Here is a 17,869-nt window from a genome sequence, read left to right on the forward strand (position 1 = left end):
TTGATGTGCAAATTAAGCCCAACAAGAATCATATGCTTCTTATTTTGCAGCTCAGCTATTTAACCTCAGTATTGCAACAATGCAAGTACACACACTCGAGTGATTCTGAACTACCACTGACGTGTCTAAAGCTGCCTACACACACAGCAGAGGCAGACAATGAGAAGTGCCCCCAGGCAAGTTTCCATGTGGGGGATTTCATAGACCCACTCAGGCCTTGGTTTATAAAGGTCCCTGAAAGCCCTCTCTCCCCATCTGCAACCAAGCTAGCAGTTCTGCAGACACAATTATAGTTTAAGCAAGTTTCTAACTCTGTTTAAAATAAATATTCAGGAATTAGGGCAAACATGGCCTCTTCTAAACAAGCTTGACTTTAATTCACTGCCAAATAATACTGCAAGTAGTAACAGAAGCAGAGAATGCATTCCCAATACGTCTGCATTTGCCTTTGTGGGAGGAAATAATCAGACCTCTGGTAGCAATTACAATATTTACTGCACTAAGCTTCATTTTTATTATGACCCTGCTGTTGCTAAGATAGTGCTCTCAGATTACCATACACACATACTCTATTAAAGAACAACAGGTCTGCCCAGTTTATAGGGCCAGATGGTTCTCCAAAATTTAAAATAACATTGGATTTATATAAATAATTTTTTTAAAAAATAATTTCCACCCTGTTCAACCAAGACGGTTACTTCCCAAGTCTCAGGATAGGTGACATGTGAGTAACAAGTTTATTTCCTTTCCTGATTGCAATGATCTCTTGCATATCTGAGCAAATTTGTTCTTTAGAGCTGTAGCAAGCACTGTTGAACAGTGACAGGCCCCTGCTGTGCCCAAAGTCTGCATCAAGGAAACATGCTGGGCAAGAGACCTTTCCTCACCAAAAATTCAACTCATCTGTCAGTGATGGAAGCTAGAGTAGAATGAGCAACAGGGTTACAAGTTAGAACTGAAGCTGGCTTGGTAAAAAGAGAAAGTGGTATGTACAAGTAGCCAATGCATTTCAACAAAGAGAGGAAAGCAAAGTGTTTCAGTCTTGATACCAATGCTGCTTGGAGTGCTACGAGATCGTACGGAGTCTGAAGATCCTGGCACCACTATTATTGAAATGTTGAGATGGTTAAGACTTAGTCTGAAGAAATTAGCAAATGACTTCACAAACATGACCACTTTAAAATCAACATTTAACATCATCAGTATTTAAATCTCAGATGTATACTTATGTATATAACAATTTAAAATGATCGCATCATTACTTAAACGAGAGAACACCCTTGCACAGCTTATGACAATGTCAGCCTAAAACTCCCATTGAGAAGTTAATTTTTCAGGTAGGGAAACCTCTGACCTTTAAGAGCTTAAGGCCTTTCAAAATAGCCAAAGTATTTAGTGCATCTTGGGTACTTTCAAAACTCATGAGGCAGTAGTTCTTAAGAGAACAAACTTGAAATTCAATTCATTCTTGATTATAGGTAGTATTTATTTTGAACACACTTAAGATTTACTGGGACTGTATTTTCAGAAATCTAGGATAGCTAAACATCTTGAAATCTTTGGAAGTGCTAGCATAGGTTTAATACAAAGTTCAGAAAGAATTTTTGAAGATGCAGTTATTAAAATTATTAATAGGAAATAGTGCTGCTATCTGAATTGGTTACTTATTTATGAGTAAGAGATTATTCATGAGGTGCTCAACATTATGAAGAAATTAAGTGCTTCTTTAAAGCACTCTAAAATGCTTTAATAACTTGTATTACAACGAACTGTACATTAAAAAAAATAAGTGGCATTAGGATTTTTCTTTAACCCTGGTTTTACACTGTAAAAAAACTTGCTCTAAAGATTTTCCTAATTTACAACAGGTTGTCTTTAGTTTCCTGATTAATCAACTAGGAAGCTGAGGATTCACACTGTAAGGTTTTGTAAATTCCAGTATTAGTACAATTTATTTACTCAAATTTTATGTATTCCATAATGATCTGCACAGACCTTTACCTATACACAGTTAAAATTCATATTTATGGAAGACCTTTGTCTCAAATATGATTTTTTACTGCAATGCTGAAGACAGCTTTCAGCTTTTTTATAGCATAGCATTCAGTGACAATTTGGATATTTAAGATAGTTTGAGATATCCAGGAACTGGTTCAGAACCACCTAGTTAGCAGGTAAGCACAAGCTGGTTGGGCACTACCACTTGTTTCAGTTTATAACACCACCAAGTTAAATGTAACACACTACTTCCCTTCACAGTATTACTACAACAGCATCCAAAACACCATTTTAATTTTTTTTCAATTATTCTATTTTTGTGTATTGATAGTTTATGACTGTCTAGAACTTACTTGAAAACACATCCTTGAAAAACTGAAGGCAGTGTGAGAGATCAAAGTTTTCTCTTCCTGAGCATGTTCACTGCTGACTGGTGAGGGGGAAACGCAAATACATTTCCAAATAGATACTGCAAGCAAAAAATGCTGATAAGCTAATATATATTGGAATTGTACTTAAGTGTATACATTCTATATTAATTCCAGCTTTGATGTTGGGGGTATAACTCCGTTGTGAAAATAATTTGAGGTAACAGATACACTCAACTGGTTCAAAGTCAAGCACTATTAAGAGTAACTAGTCTAGTTTAAATACTCACGCTCACCTCACCAGGAATAACTGCTAACATCTCACCACAATACCACATTGTGCAACCTGGGTATAACCAGAATCAAGAAGAAAGCCAAGCTGGTTTCATGTAGTTGAATTTATTATTACATACTAATAATACATATCAACACAGCTGTTATCAGAGGAAACCCTTAAGGGACAAGTGCCATAATACAAATTATGGAACAGAAGATCAGTGGAAAGTGGAGCAGCACAGCATCGGACTAAGTTAAAAATCAACGCTGTGAAAACTCATAGTATTAAACTTCACTTAAAAAAAAAAAAATCTTAGGAGAGGCCTAAAGTTCACAAACTTCCCAACACATAGGACAAGCCATGTGCATCCCCTCAGTGAATCCATCAGGACTTAATGCCATGAAAACTTTTTGCAAATTCTGTGTTGAAATTTCTTTACTGTGAAAGAGCACAGGAGGCTGATCTATTCTACATACATACATTGCTTTACTCTTTTGAGGCAAATTATGTTTACAGTTTCCTCTAGCTTTAAACAGCTATTTCAACCAATATATATACATATATGTGTAAACAAAATGCCAAAGTAAAGGCTTAAAGCAATTTCACAGAAGTATGCCAATTCAGCTGTTTGTGCTCTTCAAATCCAAAGTGCCAAATACAAGCAGCAAAAGTTTCCACTATTGCAGTCTACAAAGAAATAGTGATCCCATTTACTTGTGGCTTTAAATGATTTCTATAAATTCACACAATTCCAATTCATTCAAAAAGGCTGAGAATGGGATAAAGACTTTTACAGTAACTGCACAACTTGCATGGCCAAAAAAGCCTCAAAACTATTTTTTACACTAACAAGTAAAGGAATGTACACATGTTGGCAATTTAACATATAACGCAAAAAGAGACAACTACTGCACTGATCCAAATTTGCTAATGAAGAATCATATTTGAAAACATACAAAATCTCAAGTTATTACATGAAATCAAAACCTGGTTTGAAAAAGTGCACAGTAAAAACTGAAGGTAAGTACTATATAAATTATCCACAGAGTGTGTATTTCCTGGTTGAGAGCCACCGTTAAGTTCTGTTTCATCTGTTACAAGTTCTAAATATTTTAAAGCCATTTACAGCACCAAAGCAGTTTGTACTAGACCCAATACCACCTGTGCTTCCTGCGACAAACAGGAATTGGACAATGTGTGTTCACTAACTTCATCCTGTGCAGCAGCAGCTTCTGAAGACAGTTGATTAGCTGTAAACTATCGATTTTTGTTCTTTTTAGAATTTCCCTGCAACAAGAAAAAAGTAAATAGAACATACAATTCAAATAAATTCTATACAAACAACATATAAAACCTGATGTCTGGTAATATTTGTCTACAGCAAAACAAAGAAAACAAGTCTAACTGAAAATAAACTGTCCATAGGCTTGTAAGAATCACAGAATGGTTAAGGTTGGAAGGCACCTTAAAGATCATGAGATTCCAACCCCTCTGCCATGAACATGGACACCCCACACTAGACCAGACTGCACAAAGCTTCATTCAACCTGGCCTTGAACACATTCAGGAAGGAAGTGTCCACAACCTCCCTGGGGAACCTATTCCAACACCTTACTATCCTCATGGTGAATAATTTCTTCCTGATGTCTAACTTAAACTTCCCCTCTCTCAGTTTAAAACCGTTACCCCTTGTTCTACCACTGCCCTCTCTGGTGAAAAGCCCCTTCCCCAGCTTTCCTGTAGCTCATTCAGGTACTGGAAGGCCACTACAAGGTCTCCCTGGAGCCTTCTCTTCTCCAGTCTGAATAGCCTAAGCTCCCTCAGCCTGTCTTCATAGTAGAGCTGCTCCAGCCCTTTGATCATTTTTGTGGTCCTTCTCTGGTCCTCTCCAACAGCTCCATGTCTTTCCTGTGCTGAGGGCTCCAGAGCTGTACAAAGTACTCCAGGTGAGGTCTCTCCAAAGCAGAGTAGAGGGGCAGAATCATCTCTCTGGCCCTGCTGGTCACACTTCTTTTAATGCAGCCCAGGACACAATTGGCTCTCTGGGCTGAGAACACTGGTGGCTCATGTCAAGCTTCTCATCTACTACCACCCTCAAGTCCTTCTCCTCAGGACTGCTCTCTATCCATTCTCCCCCCAGCCTGGATTTGTGTCTGGGGTTGCACCAACTCAGGTGCAGGACCCTGCACTTGGCCTGTTGAACTTCATGAGGTTGGCATTGGCCCACATCTCCAGCCTGTCCAGCCGGTCCCTTTGGATGGTCTCCCTTCCCTCTAAGGGTGTCAACCACTCCATGCAGCTTGGTTCGTCAGCAAACCTGCTGAGGATATGCTCAATTCCTCTGTCCATGTCACTAACAAACATCTTGAACAGCACTGGTCCCAGTACTGATCCCTGAGGAACACCATCTTCACTTGCATCCACTTGGACACTGAACCATTGACCATGACTCTCTTGGTGCAGCCATTGCAACTGCTTGCTCTGAAAATCCCTCTATCTTTACAGACATAACAGATAAAACTACCAGATATTTCAAGTAAGCACTACAGTACCTTAATGCAATTGAAATTTGGGGGGGGGGAGGGAGAGGGGTCGGGAAAAAGAGACATATGACTTATGTCCCAAGATACCCATCTGTATTAACACCACTAATATTTTAAGGGTAGTGAAGGCAAGTCAAATAATTCACCCATAACTGACATTTCAAATATAAACATCATAGGATAATTGCCTCAAATTAAAATAAATTATCCACCCTCTCATTTTGTTACAAAACAAATTTCAGTTGTTCTATGCAGAATATTCTTAGTTTAGAAAATGATCTGTTCTATAGCTAACCAACTCACATTTGACTTACAATTCCACAAAACAAATGTGTAGCTTAAAATAAACTTTTGTGCAAGTTACTTGCTGGCAATTCTCCATCTTCCTATTTCCTTACATTAATATTTGATTTTAATCTAATCAATTCTCTTCAAGTGATAATGGCTTTAACTGCATCATTTTGATTTCAACCAAATCATCTTCTACATCTAGTAACATTTGAAAATCCCTGTCTACCACCGTGATTCTGAATTACCTCCTTACAGAGGACCACTTCAAGCCTTAAAAGTATGACAAGTGAAAAATTCCAGAAGACATTTTATGAAAACATCAAGTGCTATCGTCAGTATTCAGCTGGGAGTTTCCCTCTAAATACACAAGAGCTTACACACCAAAAAGTAATTTTAAATATTACAATGCCAAGTCAAAACACTCAGACATCTGAAGAGAAACAGTCCCATCCATGGGGGGAACGTTTACTCTAACAAATAAAAATAACCACTATGGGACCCTTAATCAAAACATGGATTTTAATTAATTTATTTTTAACCTTTCAGTGACACTTGCTTCCATGCATTCCACAATTAAGGACAACACTAGTTTATTAGTTTCACAGCCAGAAGAATGAAGGGGAAAGGCCTTCACAAGATCTGTTTCTCCCTAGAACTGTCAGAATAAGACATATGATGGTTTAATCACCAACAAAACAGCAGGTTTCTGTATTTTTCATCGTTAAGTTAAAAACTTGTTTCTGGTAAATGGACAGACTCCTTGCTTGGAAAATAATTTAAGTGTGCATTTTAAGTTTACCGAAGAATATAAGTGGCAACTTTTTCATTCCTACATATAAGAGATAGACAAGCTAGGGCATGGAAATAAAATAGAGTAAAAGAACATCTGCCAAGAACAGAGTATGGCACAACTGAGAGGAATATAGCAAGGATATTCCTACTGCTAAGTTAATCATAAGCACCCAGTATCACTTGCTGGATTTGCAAATGGTTTCATTTTCACCACATACAACAAAAAGGTGCTGATCTTCCATAGGGTACACTTTGAAAGCCTACTTTGAAGTAGTCACACAAAGTCTTCGTTCTTTCCCACACACGTTTTGCAAGAGTTTTTTCTTCACTGAAACATGCAGGACCAGGTTTGGAGTTTGCTTTCCAACGGTCAGAGAATAGCAACTATAGCTTGTGAACTGGTTTGTTAAAGAGTAGCACTGTAGGTATGCAACCAGTGCCTAATGTCAACACCCAGCAACTTACCTTACAAGTCATCTTTAGTGTATCAATTTCTTCCCTTTGTTTAGTTAAGGTTTCATTCATACTGCAGAGATGATCACTCATCATACTTAACTGATCCTCATAACTTCTCTTTGTCGTCATCAATTCATCCTAAGGGAAAAAAAATAATCAGAAGCTTCTGCTCAACATTAGTGGCAACTGGCAAAGCAGCCAACTTCTATCTCCACATACTAAGATACACTTTTGATGCTGAATGTGTTCAATTAAGCTAACTACTGAAAAAAAGCAGTAACTTTCTGAAACAAAGTCAATAGCCATTTCTATTTTATCTGAAGTCTTATACATGGCCTGTTACTCTTATTTATGTGGTTACCTTTATAATTTTTTCCCCTCACTTTTTATGGTTTACATAAAAGTCTAACAGCTAAGTTCTCCAACATTGTTTCCAGCCAAGAAACAAGTAAAGTTTACACAGTTTGAGCATGGCCTGTGCATGTAAACATGTGGCATATTAAGCTGAAGGAATCAGAAATCCACATGCAGTTGCAGAGCTATGACCTCTTTGGAATCTGAGAGACATGAAGGGATGCTGTGCATTACAAGAATGCAGCAATGAAGGGAGAGACACTTTAGGAACAATAGGATAGAAGGAATCCAGAATCATGGTTTACAAAAAGGAGTGGTTTGAAGACAATTAAGATCTCATAGGCAGGGATCTGAGGAGAAAAAAAATGGCAGGCATCCACTACAAGCAGATAAATCTCTCAATCCCAGACCCTGATCCTCATGAGGGATTTTAACTACTCTGATACCTCCTGGAAGGGCAATGAGGTAGAATGCAAGCAATTCAGGAAGCCTCTTGTGTGTGATAAAGAACTTCTTGATACCACTGATCAATACGCCTAAGAGGGGCTCTCTGCCGGACCTGTTACTCACAAATAAGGATAAGCTGGTCAGGGATGTGAAACCCAATAGTAGCCCTGGCTGCAGCAAACATGAGTTAGTGTAATTTAAGGGAAGCAAGCAAGATAAAGTCAAATTACAGCAAGCCTAGATTTAAGAAGAGTAGATTTTGGCTTTTCCAAGGTCTTCTTGGCAAGATCTCAGGTAAAACTGCCCTAGAAGTTAAAGGGGCCCAGGAAAGTTGCATGGACAAAGGACAATCCAGTGCTTAGGATGGTGAAGTGATTCTGGCAGAAGGCCAGCATGGCTGGACAAGAAACTCCTGATTCATCAGCTCGATCTGAACTCTCTCTGCTCTGACTAAAGGAGAGCACCAGATTACCTTCAGAGGATCCTTCCAATGGAAAATTATATGATTCAATATTATGCAGACTACTAATCATACCAATGGTGTGCCTGCTATCTTTTCTTAAGTAGTTTAATGTATAATTAAAGATTAACATTAATACTGATTGTGGAATTTGTTAAAAGAACAGATCAAAAGAGCACTCTGTGCTTATCAACAGTTCTTTTAAGTGTATCATGTTATATTTACTGTCTGTATGGAGCATTTTAGGTACTCACCATCTCAGACAGGTAAGCAATAAAGATACGAAGTAAATACAAAGAAAACAAAAGCATTTAAGCACTGAATCTATAGACACTTTATATTTCTATTGTCTCCTTCCTGAGCTGTGTGGAGGGGAAAGACAAAATGACAGGACACCATAAGAGTTTATAATCTATTGTTAATGATGGCTTCTTAAATATTATTCCAAAGTTATTTTCACTTAATATTAAGCTATCCATCTCAAAAAAACACCCAGACATTTCTAAGACTTTCAATCTGTGCTGCTAGAAAGGATGAATTCAGTGTATTGTCTAGGAAATTGCATTTAAACCACTTTCTTAATCTCCTTTCTAAGTTAAATGGACTGATGAGTAGTCAGCCTTGTTGGTATCACATCTAACTCTCAGGAGCAGATGCACAGGCTGGTTGTACACAAAGCAATCCTCCCCTTGCAAAGGGAAACAAGCCACTCAGGAAGGAGGGAAATCAGCAAACAACCACACCTTTTGACATCAAATTAGCCATTTCCATAAAATGCCTTGACATCAAATGTGCTAAAACACAGGCTTGGCTACTACAACCTTTTCCTTCCAAGTATGTTCCACTTCAACTTCATACCTGAAATGTGAAGTGTAATATTTAATTCTCTTCTCTACATACCAGCAGAGTTTTTATATCACATAAATAAGGTCCTAGCAAAGGCATGACCATGCTCAATGGTCATAATTTTTCTACTCCAACTTCCCCTTACACACACTTACAAAATGCATCTATTACATCATTTAACATTTTACTTGCCTGTAATCTGCTGATGTTTTGACTAGCTACTTTCAGCTCTTCCGTGAGCGATTCCTTGGACTTCTCTGCTAAAGACAGTCTTTTGGCAAGCGCGCGACACTGGCAATCGGAATGGGACAGGAAGGACAGAAGGGAGGAAAGTTATTTTGAGTATAACCTTGTGCTAGCTTTAATTGATTGCTTTGCTTTCTTCCATCTTTCTGTAATCCTCAGATTTCAAGAAACTTAGTCAGAGCTTGTACGCATTTTTAAATGCGAAGGCAATGAAATAGTTAACATTAAACTTTTGTTTCATTTTACAGAATTACCATATTACCAATAACCTACATCTTGTCTTTTTCACATTATTGCTAAGAAAGCTTTAATAAGTAAAATGTAACACAAACAGCTTACTTCGTACATTGCCCATATATCAGAAAAAGTTGGTTCCTCCATGCTATGGAATCCACTATTAAAAATATATTAAGGGGATTAGCTCTATCAGCCTGAAACTTTGGTATATTCCACATCAATTATGTAAATACAAATGGTCACTACTTTCAAGAAAAATTACCTCATTATTTGAAATAAAAACAGGAAGTCATAAATATAATTAATCGTTTTGTTAATTCTTTGAGTACAACTAACACCCAAAAACCAGTTTCTCAGAGGAAAGCTGTTTTAATCACTTAATGATACACTCAAAAACTACCTTGGGAACTAAAGCCAGCTGCCTCAGCTTATATGAGCAAACCTACACATGATACACATTGTACTTCTTACTACACTCAGGACAAGGCTACCAAAATTTTTTTTAAAAAAAATCAAATAAATGAAGCCTTACCACACGATACATTTTCATACATAACCAAACCACAGCCAAACAACATACTCCAGGAACCTATTTTTATGAAACATTATGTTCCATATATTTCAACTTACTGTCATAACACTTACCTGTGCCAAGTTCAAAAATGGATTTAATATTTTCAGTATAGACACTGCCTGCACACTCACCTCAGCATGAAAGTGAACTGATTTGCTGTCAGCAAGCTGCAGATGGGATGTCAGTTCTGCTATCCTTGTCATATAGTGATTTTTTATCAGGTCTTCACGAGACTCAACATCTGGAGCCTGGCAAAGAAAAAAGTTAAGGAGACAGGTATGTTTGCTTAGTAGACTGAATACTTCCATCACATTACCCACTACCTGGACTTCTTCACTCCTGAGGCCTGACTGCTCTACCCAAAAACAATAGATTCACCAAACACAACAGACAGATTACAGCAGGTCAAACTACCATTTGTCACTCTGATGGTGACTTAATATCAGACTTCCTTACAGGACAATGAGCTGCCTGAAGATGTCAGAAGTTCACTTGATTTAATGTATCAAGTCCGTGATGAAGATGAAAATCCACTGCAGAAATGGACTGAAAGAAATGGACTAGAAAAAAACTTACTAGCTTTTCCCAGCAAGGAAGAATTCCTTTACATAACTGAATTTCAGAAGCTTACAACAGTCTGAACTATTTATTTTGTTGCATGTTCCAGAAATCTGTTTAGACATTTGAACTTTATAAAAAAAAAAAAACCAAAGCAAAACCAAGTTCAGCACTACGTAGTAGCATTTGAGAACTTGTATCAATTATTACCTAGCTCCCACCTCCTTTTTAATCATACTTTCAGAAGAAAAGGGAGAGTAAACTAAAATACGTATTTGGTTCCTTACAGTGTCAGAAAAGAGAAAGCACTGAATCTTTCTCTGCTACACTCCTGCTGGGGCAAGTGTTATGCTACAGCAGTCCTAAATGAAGAGCTGACATTTAGTCTGACAGGTAGTCCCAAGTTTCTTTCAGTATGACCTCCGGCTTGGGATAGCCTGTATACTTTTAACTACTGTTTAACACTACAGTCAGTGACTTTTTTCCAGCCTAAGCCCTTCCTCAGGAGTTAATATTTGAGGCCTGGAATGCAGTTAGGGTTACTGAAGTACAAACAGACCAAGGCTTTCTTCAAATTACACAGAGCAGTCCTGGACCGCAGCTCCCACAGCTCCAAACGTCTTACATAAATAAAACAGAACAGTTCACTAAACAGAAGGAAATTAAGAAATCCATGTCTTTCTTGAAACTTGAAAACATAGTCACTACATGGGTGACTCATGCCACTATCCCACAGAATTCTTGGTAATTAGACCTTTAGAATAAGTTTAACAGAATCAGAATTTTAAGTAGTTGCCAGATGTACTTTGATAATGTTTAAAACAGATTACCTTTTCATTATCAGTAGTTATGGTCAACATTCCAGTCTAGAACAAGGAAGAAAATACACTTAAGTGAAAACTGCAAAAAAAGATACCATAGGCACAAGTCATCTCTGCTTCAGTCATAGGACTTTAACTTAAAAAGAAATTGTATCTTGCAACAGTTAAAATTAAACCCAAATTTAAGCATTTCCCCTTCTAACATAAGGAAGGGTAATAATATACATTAATACTCTGAACAAAATTAAAGCTGACACCAGCTCTCCAAATATTAACAGCCTTTGCCTTGTGATGTATACAGGGAAAAAGCTGTAAAATCAACAAGATGCAGCTAACTTGTATGATTATGTAACTGCTTGAATACATTAAGCTAATTTAAAGGTATATTAGTACACTGAAACATTACTTTTAATGTTCAAGAGCAAGGAAATCCATCTTTAATTTTCTTGAGCACCTTCCGAATTCCTTTCTTTCCGGTTTGACTAGTAAATTACGTGGACAGTTCAGTGAAGCACTGACAGAACTCAAGCAGAGCAGGGTATGTGAATGACTAGTTTAATGGAATAATGTCTTCACAGTGAGTCAAGAGGTCTTCTCTGACCTCAACAGTACTAGAGACTTAGGTTTATGGGAAATACTTAAACATTGTTGACCTGTAAGCTACATTAACCACTGTGGCTAGAAAAAGCCATGCTCCTCAAACTACCTAACACACCAAAAACAGGATCAAAAACTTAAGGTGCCAGTTTACATAAAAATTGGGGATTTCAAAACAATCCACAGGTCATTTTTATCCTGGAGCAGGAAAGCAGGGAGGGGGAAAATAAAAATAATAAAAATAAAAAGAATAACTTAAGAGTGCTAGAGCTAAGTAGAATATTTCTTTCTTAAAGATGACATGCCTGTTAATAACACTTCACAAGTGGCAATGCAGAGGAAAGGCCTACATCTTGAATAACAGCAATTAAAAGGAAAGACATTTACTTAACATAGAAGAGCAAAGGGAGAATGCATAAGATATCAAAACGCAATTGTTGAGCCTAAGCTGTATGCGCCTATAAAGGTTACATAAAACTAGTGCTTCAAAGAGCAGTGAAAACTTGAATGGCTTCTTCAAGTTAAAATCAAGTTATACTGCACTGACTTGTGCATTTAAAAATACTTACTACTAACTTCCATTTGCTTTAACATACCTACAGATGACTAAAGTACTGGGACATCAGGGCCAACCTGACATACATACTACTTGCAAGGCTTCCTGACTGCAGTCAGGAAAATCTAAAAGTTAAGCACCTGTTACTTCCCTCCTCAATCACGCAAGTACAGAACTACAAATATGTCTCTATGACACTAGAGATAAAGTCGAAAAAGCCAAGACAGCTCCAAACTCTGCAGAAAGTATTAGAAAGCAGCTTTGCAAGTGAGAATGCATTTCAACAGTCAAAAGTTTTCATTATTACTGTTCCACTGTTCAAACAGTACTGCTACTAAAGAAAGTGGATTTTTCTCTCTTGAAGGAAAAAGGTCTCTTACCAGACTAGTACTTTTAACAGGTTCCCTTGGACTCTTTTCTGTCATTTCCTTCTTTTGTTCAGCTACACTTGGCAAAACAGAATGTTCTTGTGTAGTTTCAGTTAAGTGTCCACTAAGAGAGTTCTTCAATTTTTGGTTTTCTTTCTCTAGCTTTATTTTTGTTAGCTGAGCCTCCAACATCCAGTGTTCTTTCTCTTGTTCAAGTTTTGTGATTTTCTCCAAACTCTGCTGGACCTTTAGGAGAGAAAGAAAGTTTACAGCCCAGGTTACTGAACACAAGGGGGGAAAACAGTCACACACAGGAAATGTTTAAAGGCAGTATTATTTTAAACCATTACATCAGTGGGCTAATGAATAATGCAGCAGCTAAACAACTACTGATTCAAGCTGTACACTTAACTGTGTTCATGTGCAAAAAATGATCACATTATTTAATTAGTCTGAAACATGCATTAGAATTACAGCTCATAGAACTGTCAACGTTGTATTATTTGAAAATGAAAGCAGGGAAGAATTTTATGAAAACTTGGAAGATGTGTGCCTGACACTAGTATTGTCTTGTTCTATGCTGGAAAGACAACTTCCACCCTTCCAGCTGCTCCCCCAACACAGACAGTAGAAGCCACTTGTCCAGATAAATCAACTATGTAACAGTTGTATCACTCCACACATTTCTGTTGAAATTCACCCCATCCCTACTAAGCACTTTGAATCTTAGCCACTACCAAAAAACCTAATCAAGCCTTTTTGTTCTGTAAATATTCCATTATAGTGACTAAATCAGTCTGAACATTCAAACTAATGAAGAAGTTTTAGTATTAGTCAATTTCATTCATAGGAGGAAGTGGGCAAACTGTCTAGCTGTTCTAAACATCATTTAACCTCACTCATCTACACCTTCCAGAAAAAAAAACTGTAACACTGCAAGAATGATAAATTGTAATCTATTAACTTTAACTGAACAGATGAACTGAAACAAACAAACAAAAAATCATTGTTCTTAACGAGCCCTAATAAATCCTACATAGTCCAAAAAAGCACTCAAACAAGTACATAACAATAGAAATTAATACTTCAGTAGGTCTACTCTTGTCTTTATTTTGAACTTATTTGAATTATTAAAGATTTCCCTCTTTCTTGTATTTATAAATCAAGACATCAATGGCATGATTCTGTCCGTTATAACTTCACACACATCCTGCAGATTCAGGAGAACAAGCCTAGGATAACCTAGTTCAACAAGAATAAGCTTTACTTTCAAAGCTCTACAAATAAGACATCTATAGTCTAATTTTAAGATTTAGTATATGCCTATACGTGTACAATCACACACATAAATGTGGCGATTATTTGATACTACTTTACCTTTATAAAATACACTAAAAAGTATGTTAGTAACATTTATACTGAAATACCTGTTGTGCAAGACCTTCTCTACTTTCTGTGGAACTCAGAAGAACTCTGCGATTGGCCAAAGCCTCTTCATAAGGCACTGAATCTGCACAAGGCTGCAGAAGGATAAAAGAAAGCCCAAAACGTGTTTCACAGTAGATCAAAACATGCACTCTTACATTTCTTATTGCCCTCCTTCCTGTACTAGAGGGAAGAAAAACATCTTCCAAGTGCTTCCCATCCAGCAGAAAAAACGGTTTAAGCTCGCAAAAACTGCCACTCCAAAATGCAGACCTGATTAAAAACTTATCAGAAAACTCCAGGTACTACTTAATGACCAAATGCATCTTAAAGTCCACTTTACAGAGATTGCAATAAAAAATGATTTAATGACAACTTAAGCACATCATCACTTAATTATTAATTTTAACAGAGATAACATCTAGCAGTGTTCAGTCCCTTGGTTCAGCACTTTTTCTCCAGCATACCTCCTTCTCAGCTGGTTTCCTTTTTTCTGTTGCTTTCCACTGTCTTCCAGTGAATGCAAGCATAAAAATATGACATTATTCACTCTGTATTCCTGGCAAATACGGAGGAAATTTAAATAAGTGGCTACCTCCTTCTCCTTGGAGTCTTGGCACAGAAATAATCACTGGAAATGGGTAAAAGTGGAATTGGCTCTCTTGTGAGAGTGACTATGCTCTCTGAATGTTTCAATAGCAGTACTACCCTAAGGGTTCCATTTCCTCAGCCAAAGATTCTCATTCAGAGAATCTCAGCCTTTCCAAATACTGAAAATCCTTAGTTTGTATTCTCTTTGGCATAACCACCTATCAACTGTGCTTTCTCTGTGCAAGCATAGTAGTTGAACAAACCTTCTTCAAAGACTTCATGTAAGCAACTGCCCTTTTCTTGTACTGCAACATACACTCAGCTGAAAGAGGGTTGATGAACTCTGTTCCTCCTTTAGGGCCGTAGCTCAATGAAGCAGTGAAGTGATCCAAATTGTTGCTAAAGAACGAGGCAATCTAGACACATCAATAAAAGTATTTTTTTTAATTAAGTTGACCAGAAAGATTCATTAGAGCAATTACTCTTTTGAGACAAAACAAAGTATCTAGTGAAACTGGACTGCACAACAAGAAATGCAAACAACCTACAGGCTCTTCCTCACAACTTAAAACCTTATTAACACAAAGCATTCTCTTCACAGTATCTACTTTTATCACCCATTCCTTTGTTTTAACCCTGCACTCTAAAAATGCCTTAGAACAAACATGATACCATTAATCATTAATCAGAGGCACACCTAGATTTCCTAAATCATTCAACTATGATTTAAAAAAAATAAAGAAGAAAAAAGAAGTTTGCACAAGTTGGGGCATTTTATTGAAACAAAAAAACACATTACCTTGCCCGCACCATTTATTAAAGCCACAAGAGAGGATAAAATACAGTCATTTGTAGTTACGAGTTTCTGTGTGGCAGTTGGAAGGTCTTGTTCTAAAGTGGCTTTCTGACTGTAGTGCTTGGAAATGTCTATAAATAGAAAAAAACATGCTTTTGTCAAATTACATTTTTTGTCTATTTAAGAAACCTTTTTCAAATTCAGCTTATGACCTCAGGCTTCAAACACTTTTCCACTCTTTAAGTGAGACGTGTAGAAGTTTATTCTGGATACTCTTAGTTCTTTGGTATACTGACTTAAGACAACTGAGACCATCAGCATAAAATCATAAGGAATAGACGTTATGTCTGTTACACAAGAAGGAAAAAAGGTGTATATTTAAGTGTACTCTGTATTCCAAAAATTACAGGTATATAGGGGATCCAAGCTCACACTGAACTAGCACCTCATTTCACAAGCATAATTTCCATTTCCCTATCTTTACATCAGGACACTAAAGGTAGAATTTTTAGTGATGTTCAATATAAGTCCTAAGCTTACATGACTTAGAAGGGAAGAATATTTTTAATTCTGCCAGTGCAAATTAAAAATAACAAACAAACAAGCAAGCAGAAATTTAGAATGCTACTTCCTATATTCTAAAATTATTTCAGGCACAATTAACAGAAGCCTTGAGTGAGAAAAAACCCACAAAACGTTTTGGAAGTAATTCCCAAAAGTAATTAAACTTAAATACATGAATTAATTTCAACAGCACCATTATTTTAAAAAACTCAAGTATTTATCACCTAAGAACAAATATGTCCAACTTGGCCTAATTAAAAATAAGTAATATTTGACAAAGGAACATTTTGCAATAAAGTACTATTGCTACAGAACAAAGGAAACCCCAGCCATTGCCATAGAATGTATAACTGGAGGTAAACTTAAGCTATTGGAAATTAGGGTGGGGTGGGAAGCAAGGGAGGACAGAAATGACAAATGAAGTATTCTGGCATATGGGACTGTGAGGTGTTACGCACATTTCTGCTGCTGCTCTAATGAATTACCCACAGTTTTCTTCAGTATTTTGCTACTATTTTCTTTCTTTTTTTTAATAAAGTATAAGTTGGGTTGTTTTTACATCCTAATATATATATACATTATTTTTACATTATACTATAGTAAGAGACAGAAGGTATTTATCAGTAGTCTTATCTATGTTACAAAACTCTTGCATTTTGCTTAAAATCAGATAAGCCTAATGTTTAAAATAGCTGACTAGTATCAAAACAATTTATCTCTATGAATTATATTCTCCCTGGAAACAGCTACACTGTACAGAATTCTAGGATACACAATGTTTTAAAACTCCAAGTTTTAACCAAATGTCACTTCATTGAAAATATAACATATCCATGTCCTTCTGATAAAAGGAAGGTAATCCATTTTCAAGGATGAAGTTAAGTTTCAGAAGGAAATCAGGCTTCTCTATAGGCTTTAGTTATATATTCTACCAACCTAAAAACTGTAAGAGAAAATTCCACTTTGAAGGTAGGTACTAGGTCAACAGTACAGAAATGGAGGAAAATATGTATATTCAATAGCATTCCATTCTGTATGCTAGTTCCACTAGAGCAATGCAGTTCAGTAACTAAAGGGATATTCCTCAGGGATATCTAGAGTGCCACAATTCTATTCCAGTAGCTTAGAAGAACAAAGCTAACAGGATGGAGGAGTGACAAAACATGTACGCATGTCCAAAACAAGTAGTTAGCAGGTTTAGCTTCTTATCTTAGTTTTAAAAGGCAAAACAAAGCAGATTTATCACATATTACACATTTAACATTGTTGCAGAGAGAGCGCACCTGTTATGTTAAACAGAAAAAAGCAGAGTTGAAGCATACCACTATTTCTGTACTCTCACCTTTTAAAATGTCATGAAATCCATGAAGACTTGTAGCAATATTTGCAAACACCAAGTTGTAATTTGTCCTAAGAAGTCCTTTGGGTTTTGTACCTAAAAGTACAACAAAGAAAAAAAAGATTTAACCACAAGTAAAAAAGTAAGCTTTGAAAAATCATCCCATTTCCACCTACTTGAAACATTTGCATGGAGCATGATCTTTAGAACTGAAGAATTGTAACAGTCATTTACTTGAATTTCCCCTTCCTTTAATATTAGATATATACATATCAACTAAATTTTGTCAGAGTAGACAGACAGAAGACTTCCAAGGTCTCTAAATTTCATTCAGCTTTTATGAGTATTAAATTCATTTGGTCTCA

General features: G+C 36.7%; 1 protein-coding gene across 1 annotated transcript in view; it reads right to left on the reverse strand.

Moving 5' to 3' along the window:
* Window positions 1–3,900: 3,900 nt before the first annotated feature.
* The window catches only part of PPP1R21 (protein phosphatase 1, regulatory subunit 21), a 29,451-nt gene continuing 15,482 nt past the window's right edge, over window positions 3,901–17,869 (reverse strand). The window contains exons 12-21 of the mRNA XM_010004976.1: window positions 17,508–17,600; window positions 15,605–15,732; window positions 15,069–15,221; window positions 14,217–14,309; window positions 12,802–13,035; window positions 11,278–11,313; window positions 10,021–10,137; window positions 9,025–9,123; window positions 6,735–6,863; window positions 3,901–3,930 (exon numbers count right to left, since the gene is read on the reverse strand). Coding sequence (XP_010003278.1) covers window positions 3,901–3,930; window positions 6,735–6,863; window positions 9,025–9,123; window positions 10,021–10,137; window positions 11,278–11,313; window positions 12,802–13,035; window positions 14,217–14,309; window positions 15,069–15,221; window positions 15,605–15,732; window positions 17,508–17,600 — 1,112 coding nt within the window. The remainder of the gene's footprint in view (window positions 3,931–6,734; window positions 6,864–9,024; window positions 9,124–10,020; window positions 10,138–11,277; window positions 11,314–12,801; window positions 13,036–14,216; window positions 14,310–15,068; window positions 15,222–15,604; window positions 15,733–17,507; window positions 17,601–17,869) is intronic.

The sequence above is a fragment of the Chaetura pelagica genome, unplaced genomic scaffold, assembly GCF_000747805.2.
Source record: "Chaetura pelagica isolate M959 unplaced genomic scaffold, ChaPel_1.0 scaffold8, whole genome shotgun sequence".
Lineage (NCBI taxonomy): Eukaryota > Metazoa > Chordata > Aves > Apodiformes > Apodidae > Chaetura > Chaetura pelagica.